The 8,229-nt window shown below is 41.6% G+C and overlaps 1 protein-coding gene across 2 annotated transcripts in view; it reads left to right on the top strand.

The window, feature by feature from the left end:
- The first annotated feature begins 2,966 nt into the window (after window positions 1-2,966).
- Wdr72 (WD repeat domain 72) overlaps window positions 2,967-8,229 on the top strand; it is a 154,356-nt gene continuing 149,093 nt past the window's right edge. For both annotated transcript variants that reach the window (XM_075967751.1, XM_075967749.1), the window contains exons 1-2: window positions 2,967-3,119; window positions 7,816-7,922. In XM_075967751.1, coding sequence (XP_075823866.1) covers window positions 2,967-3,119; window positions 7,816-7,922 — 260 coding nt within the window. The remainder of the gene's footprint in view (window positions 3,120-7,815; window positions 7,923-8,229) is intronic.

Below are 8,229 nucleotides of genomic sequence, written 5' to 3'. Positions count from 1 at the left end.
CTCCACCTCCATGTCCCGCCACTATGAAGATGAAGTCAATTTCTCAAACTGTAGACTAGCCCTAATGAAATGGTTTCCTTCATAAGAGGTGATGTGCTCATGGTGTCTTTTCGAAGCAATAGAAACCCAAATGAAGACATTACTGCTTTCCATTCTTTAAATACACAGGTTGGAGAGTTTGATTTCTTTCCCAGCCCCGAATCCACCTTTCCCAGATGTTACAACGTGGCAGGCACCCTGCTGGGGAGCTGCGCTTCATTTCTGTCAGAGCAGAGATCTATTGCTGGAATCTGTGAGCAGCTCTGTAGATCCGGATGTAAAGATAGGCATACCTCATCTGCAAGAGTCATCTGATATGCTAATCCTGGGTACCAAGCTGCCTCTACTGCTTCAGTGTTAAAAAGAAATGCTCAAAAAGGGAGAATCAAGATGATCTCAGTGCACAGGACTGAAGCAGAGGTAGAGGAATAGTAGGCAAGGAAAGAGAAAACACTCTCCCAGAATTGGTTTCTCATTCCCAGAAGATGACAGGAGAAAATGCAAGAAGCTCTGGGGCAGGTTACTAAACAGAACCAGTAGGGATGAGGAGGTAAGGGGAGGACCCAGGCACTCTCAGCTTTATGCCCCTTTCAACTTGAAGGGATGGAGCCTTTTTATTTTATTTATTTTCTTTTTTTCTCCTTTCTTTGTGGCTTGGTCTTCTGTCTTTCCCCGAGGTTCAGTTATTTGTTGGTAACAGGGAATGAGCTCCAGTCTCCTGCGTGATTATCAGTACCCCCATTTAAGGACTTTTTATAGAATGTAAAAATAGTCTCAATTCATGATTTGAATGGTTCAAAACCATTTGCAAGTAACAATTCCCAAATCTTCTCTTATTCAAGAGCGAAATTCTGAAAATTTAAAGGTGAGTTTGGCTTTATTTTAAGCACAGAAAGTGGAACATCTAAACATTGTATCAAAAGTGACATTTTGCTCTTGGTTGGCATGTTCCTGACATATAATGTGTGTTTAAATATGTAATTTTAGAGATAAAATTTAATGCTGTTTTTACTTCATATATATTATATTTGTCTTTAGACCTAATTAAATTGCATCAAATCCAGCATTATTTAGCTATTAAACCTAAGATATTTTTAGGTCTATTCATTTTATGTTATGTGTATGAGTGCTTGGCCTAGATGTATGTATGCGTACTGTGTGCATGTCTGGTACCTGCTGAGGTCAGAAATGAAGTGGGTTAAGAATGGCTGTAAGCCATAGCACCAGCTGGGAACATTTTGGAAACCTCCATGAGAAAGATAAGCCATGGTATCTGGGTAAGTTACAGTGCTTGAGAGGACGTGCAGGTCAGAGTTCATCACTGAGGGAAGCCAGGGCAAGAATTCTAGCAGGAGCATAGGCAGGAACTGTGGAAAACAAGATTTGCTATCTTGCTCTTAAAGGCTTGCTCAGGCTGATTTCTTGTACAAGTCAGAACTACCTGTTCTGGGGTGGAACTGCCCATAGTGGACTCGGCCCTCCCATGTCAATCAACAATAAGGACAATCCCCACTCCGCCCTTAGACCAAGTTGATCTGGCCAGTCCTTCATTTGTTAACTGATTACACCCAAGGTGTCATGAATGCAATGTAAGCTGTCTACTAGAGAGCTATAACATCAAACCTTAGATTCTAAAAAAAGAAAAAATGAGATTTTATTAAGTCCAGCCTGTGCTTTAACAAGTGTCCTCCTGTCTCAGGTTCTCAGGTCTTATTTTTTTTTAAGGTTTTAATGTCCTTGCCATTCTAATAATTTCTAACTGTTTGTTTGTTCATTTTATGGTGAATTTTAGATTAGTCCTTTATTATTAGTCCCCAGGGTACCCAAGCCCTCTGATTGGTCATGGTTTATGATCTTCATGGCTATAAGTCTTTATTGTGAATTTATGTACGATTGTGTTTATGTTTCCATAAGAATTTTGTTTAGACTTTGTTGTGACAGTATCTTCCAGAATGCCTCCCAAAGCAAAAAACAACTTTAATGAAGCATAATTGGCATGCAAAATATAATAAATATGTAGTAAATATATACATTTAAAGCATAAGCTTTGCTATATGTACATACTCTTAAACCCACCACCAGAGATGGGATGATGAACATGTTCACCACCCTTGAAGTTGCAGAGATATATTCATCAGTTCAGAGACCACAGTGCTCTCACAGAGGATCAGCGCTCAGTGCCCTGCACCCTCAGCAGGCAGTTCAAAACCCCCTGTTCCTCTAGTTCCAAGGGATCCAAAGCCTTCCTCTGGCCTCAGAGAGACTGTACTTGTGTGCACAGACACACATGCATACGCATAACTGCAAATAAAATAATTTTTTTTAAAAGCTGCATCTCCCTGTCCATGGGGCTTCCCTGCTTTGCTCTCTGCTTCCAATGGCCATGTGCTAATATGGACATTCCACTATTTTTTCCAGAGGATCATAAAACACTGTTCTTTTCAGGTACTTGTTGTTTTCAAGTAATTGTTCTGGGATTCACGTGGGTCAATTAGACCATTTATTTTGTTGAGGAATTATATCCCATTGTGTAGATATGCCTCTGTTTATTTATCTGGTTACCTATTAATTGACATTTGGCTTGCAGTTTTTAGGTATTGTGAGGAAGGTTGCACATGTAGTTAGCAATCATCCTATAGGTACACCCTGTTTCCTCTGGTTGACTAAGAAGTAAAGAAGATTGGCTGGGTCATGGGGTATATATGTATCTGGCTTTGCAGAAAATGGCCACAAAGACTTCCATCCCAGATTCTCAGATACAGTTGATCTAGAACTCACTGTGTAGTCCAAGTCAGCATTGAACTTGTGCCAGTAATCTTCCCTCGGGCCTCCATTGCTAGAATTACAGATGTGAGCTTCCCCAAATTTAAGAACAATAATGATATACATTGTTTCCCTCAGGGTCTCTGTATCTGGAATTCGTCCACATGAGGAGTGCTCTGCAGGCCGTGGCCCTCTGGGGAAGAAAAGCTCCTCCCCACAGCATCACAGCCATCATGATCACAGACGACCAGCAAACCATAGTGACCGGTAGTCAGGAGGGTCAGCTCTGTCTCTGGAGTCTCTCACCTGACCTGAAGGTGCGTCAAGGCCACAGGTATTAAACCTGTGGTGGCCATTCTGCTTCTCAGCCCTACAGTAATGGTAAATGGCTTGCATGATGGTGGAAAAGGTGTTCACAGGACAAATCAAGATGCTGTGTGGAAAGTATGAAGAGGGTTAGTCTCCACTACCAGCTAAGTATTGCCACCCTTTAAGATGCACCGAGTTTTACTCTTCTCTAGCCTGAATTATATGGGTGAGTAAGTGAATAGACGTTTAAGTAGAGTTCTAAAGAAATATGGCCCATTAATATAAACAAAAGGCACTCCTGAAAGCCACTATTAACTAAATGAGTAATATCTTAATTATCTGGACATATCTGACGGGCTAGCCTTCTTGCTAGTCTTTGAGTCCCTGCTCTGCTGTGATGTTTTTACAGACCACATCAAAACCTCTCCATCCAATTTACTGTTCTCGCCCTCTGATTTCAGAACCTGACCTCACCTAGTATTGGACCCATCGATTAGCAATTAATTGTTTCTGTCCCGAGTCATAAACATTTAACATATCGGAATAGATATTTGCTTAACTCCAGCAGCCTCCGGACCCAATTTGAACAATTAAACTAATGATGTACTTAAAGTGTACTGCCCTCATTAAGAAGCCTTTTAAAGATCAAAACTATTTTTAGCCTTTAAAGTCTGTCACTTTTAAACCTAAATTAACAATTAATTGTAATTCTATTTTATAGTGTAATTAATTAACACCTCCTATCCCCGAACCCTTCTGCTATAGGACGGCCAAGAGCTGCACAGCAGACCAGCTCAGCTCAATGTTTATGAACGTTTTTCAAAGGACTGGGTAGTGGCGTAGTGAATGTGCTTCAAACTGGTGCTCATATATATCCAAAATGTATGTTTTCTATTATCGTTTAAACTCAGACTCCTAAGTGGCCTAAAATCTCTTGCTAATCTTTTTCAATCTTTTTATTTTATATTACTTTCCGGCTGAAGAGGCTGCTTGGCAATGCGCAGCTCATTACAAGCTTAAGAAGTTTGAATTCCTAGCTTCTCATTTCTTCAGTGTGTTTCTGATACTCGTGCAGTATTTGCTCACTGAGCATTCTGGATACACACTAACGGTAGCTTGGGTGAGTTCATACCTGAAGGAGAACGCTTGTGCTGGTGTTCCTTGAGGTTGTAGTATAGGAGAGGCCAGACTTGGCTACTTAGGCCACCCTGTGAGGGTCCTAAGTAGGTGGTAGTCATCAATGTGGTGTTCCCTTGGAAAGTTCTGTCATATTCCTTTTAGAAGCATGTTGTCTTCTTAGGGTTAGAGCAGAGGTCCTTCGCAGGAGGCTAGTTTGCCACCAAAGGGACATTTAGTGGTATTTTCAGACATTTTTGGTTGTCAAAATTGGAACCAGGGAGATGCTGCTGGCACTTAGTGGTTCCTGTTACTGTCTTAAACTGCATATGACTGTCTAGAACAAAAGACTTTGCAACCAAAAGCCTATTGTGCCAATACGGAAGAACTCAGCATTACAGATGTGGAGTGGAATGAAATTCACACTGGCAAGGTGGGAGAAGCAGGTCATTTTGTTTAAGGAAACAACCTGATCTGCAGCAAGGTGGAAAACGTCCTGCTGCTGGATCCCAATGTGAACTAGGGTCAAAGAGAGATGAGCTAGGAGAGGAGATGAGGTTTGGCCATGGAGATGTTTCATTGCCCAGGAAAGGGATTTTCAAATCTTCTGGACAAGGGGAGCTTCTGGGAAGATCTGAGCTGGGGGCATGGGATGGGTCTTGTGTTCTGGATGTTGACCATTAGGACACTATGAAAAAGTAGTCATGAAAATAAAACAATGTGTAGAGTAAATATAAGACGTTATCTCTTTCTGGCTTTGACTTCTGTGTACATTATATGAGTGGCATTATTAGAGTTTGTCTTTTGCTACTGACCAGACTCATCACATGTAAGCTCTTAGCTGCTGCCCCGGTGGCATGTCTGCTTGCCACTGGAGCAATAGAGCAAGAGCTTATATCTAATCCACAGGCAGAAAGTAAGTAGAAAGAAAGGGCCTAGCATGGACACTTGAAACCTCAAAGCCTACTACCTCTCAGTAACACACCTCCTCCAACAAGGCCACACCTCCTAATCCTTCCCAAACAGTTCCCTTCCCTGGGGAATCAAGCATTCAAACGTGAGCTTATGAGGACCGTTTCATTCAGACCATCTCAGCAAGGCAATGGTGTTCACTTCAGATATTTGCTCTGTTGTGGACTTTCTCTGGGTGGATAGCATGTCTGTGATGTACCTGGAGTTGCTGTGGCTTTTCATCCATTGAAAAGGGACGGCACTCAAGTGGCTGTGCACCCAAATGTAGTGCCTGGGTACAAGGATGTAGTGTTTTCTGAATTAGAACCTTAGGAATTTTCCAGGAATAACATAAAGCTAGTACGTGATCTTGATAAACTGCATGACTTTTTTTTAACACAACCATTTTAGTATGACAAGAGATCTTTTAAAATAATTCTGATTATGGCAGAAATAAAGGAAGCCATTATATTGGAGAGAAATATTTGGTTATTGGCTCCTGCATATGTTTACATAGTTTAGAGAAAAAGTGGGTATTGAGCCATGTGAAATATAGATATTTTACTATCCACAAGACTTTTTTTCAAATTAATTTTGTTCCATTATGCTATTCTTTATTATTTGTGTGTGTGTATGTGTGTACATGTGTGTGTACATGTGTGTGTGAGAGAGAGAGAGTGTGTGTGTGTGTGTGAGAGAGAGAGTGTGTGTGTGTGTGTGAGAGAGAGAGAGTGTGTGTGTTTCTGTGAGTGTGCACACATGAGTGCAGGTGCCCACAGAGGTCACTAGAGAATTTTGGGGCCCCTGAAGCTTGAGTTGCAAGTGGGTCTTAGCCCATGTGGGTGCTGAGAGCCAAATTCAGGCCCTTTTCAAGGACAATTAATTGCTGAACCCTCTCTCAGCCCTGTGTTTCTCTGCTCTATAGTTTTAATTTTCAGAGTCTTTTTTTTTACAAAATAGAAATATACTTTTCATTTCAGATGTGAGATGATAAAGAATAAGTACTTAGGGTATACTTTCAAGTCACTAGTAGGAAAGCAACACGTTGGCATTGTAAATGAGTTTTTTTTGTGTGTGTGTAGAAAAGTCCATTTATTATTTTTGATGAAGGGAGTCAAATTAGGTATTTAAAAAAATTCAGTGCTTTATTTTTAAAGGCATTTTAAAATTGATACCTAAAGTATAAATTGATATCAAGTAAGGTCACATATACGGAAAGTACTTGAGTAGAAGATACAGGGTTCTTCATCCCTCACCCAATGTCTCCTGCCATCACTGTGTGTTCTAGTGTGACTTTTGTTGCTGTGATAAACAACAGAACCAGAAAAACGTGGGTGGGGGGGAGGTGACTATTTAGTTTATACTTCCAGGTAACAGTTCATTGCTGAAGAAGTCAGAAGGCAGGACCTCAGTCAGAGGCCACAGAGGAACACTGCTCACTGGCTTGTTTCCCATGGCTTGCTACTTACTTATATAGCCCAGGCTTAGGGATGTACCTGAGGACAGTACTACCCACAATGGTCTGGGCCCAATTACCTCAATCACCAATCAGAAAATGCCCTTCAGACTTGCCTACAGGCCAATCTAATCTATACAAATCTTCAGTTGTAGGTGACTATAGGCTTGTGTCAAGTTAACAACTGACACTAACTCTGACATCCTATCACCCCGGAGTGGTATATCGTGCACATCATTGGATTTAGAACTCATGATTATACATTATAGCTGATTCCTTCTTAGTGCGCCTGGATGTGTCACTAAGATGTGGCATTGTATGGGCTTTGACAGATGTATGCTGACATATGTTTACAATTTGTCATGTGATACAGAAGCATTTTATTGTTCTAGAAATCCTTTGTATCCAAGAGTCTCCTGCTTTCCCAAACCCTTGATGAGCACCAATGTTTTGACATCCCTAGTTCTGTCTTGTCTTGAGCATCCCAGAGTTGGAGTTATACGAGAGTGGGCTGTCCAGGGTTCTTTCTTTCACCCAAGCCAAGCACATGCTTTCAACCTGTCTATGCAGCTCACCTGCTGAGTCAGCTGACACCTGCTGTTTGCCTATGGGCCTGTGGCTTGTGTCTGACTGGAGGGCAGCTTGGTTGTGTTCCCATTTTTAATAATTCTGAGTCAAACTGTTGTGAATGTGTATAGGTTTTTGTGTGGACATGACTTTTCAGTTTGTGTGAAAGGATACTAATGGATGCCATTCCTGGATTGAGGATGACCTTCAATGTGTGCTCCTCCTGCCTTGGCCTATTAAGTGCTGGAGTACCAGGGGTTCAATACCACACCCAGCATGAAATCCTGGCCTCCACAGGCTGGGTTCATCAGGGAAATTTCTGGGCATGAGAAGAAGCAGCGGCACTGACTTAAATGTATTCAAAATGGAAATGTTGAGGAATTGGTCTAGTGCTCATTGAAATTTCATGATGGAGCCCAAACTCAAGCAAATAAAACCTTGAGAACAGCACGTCCCTTCATCTCCAGGTTTCCTAGACTGTGGATTCTGTGTTATGGTCAGTTTTCCTGATACTTGTATGTATATATAAGAAAACTTAGCATATTTAAAAAATGTATTATTATTATTACTAGAAGTTTAGAGTTGTTCAAAAACCTAATTTTCAACATTTTCAGATTTCAGCTAAAGAACTTCTTTTTGGACATTCAGCCTCAGTGACGTGCTTGGCAAGAGCAAGAGACTTCTCCAAACAGCCCTATGTTGTGAGTGCTGCTGAGAACGGGTGAGCGGCGTTGCTTAGCTCCATCTCCATTGCCTTCCTTTCCTTAAAAGCCAAGAACGTGTGAGGGGAGTAGAGGAGAAATGAACCCAGGGGTAAAGTGCTTGCTACTCAAATGTGAGTTCCTGTGTATGGACCCCTGGCAGTCGTGAACAAGGCTGTAACCCCACAGAGTGTGACAGGAGAGCCTTAGGTGTGGACCAGTCAGTCTAGTGACATTGATGAGCTCCAGGTTCTATGTGAGACCATGAGAGAACAATCTAGACAGACACCCAGTGTTGACCTCTGGCCTCCAGAGATTTCATGCCCA

The sequence above is a fragment of the Microtus pennsylvanicus genome, chromosome 3 (genome assembly GCF_037038515.1).
Source record: "Microtus pennsylvanicus isolate mMicPen1 chromosome 3, mMicPen1.hap1, whole genome shotgun sequence".
In the NCBI taxonomy this organism is placed as follows: Eukaryota; Metazoa; Chordata; class Mammalia; order Rodentia; family Cricetidae; genus Microtus; species Microtus pennsylvanicus.
The sequence above is the reverse complement of the archived record's forward strand: the minus strand, read 5'-3'. Positions and strand labels throughout refer to the sequence as shown.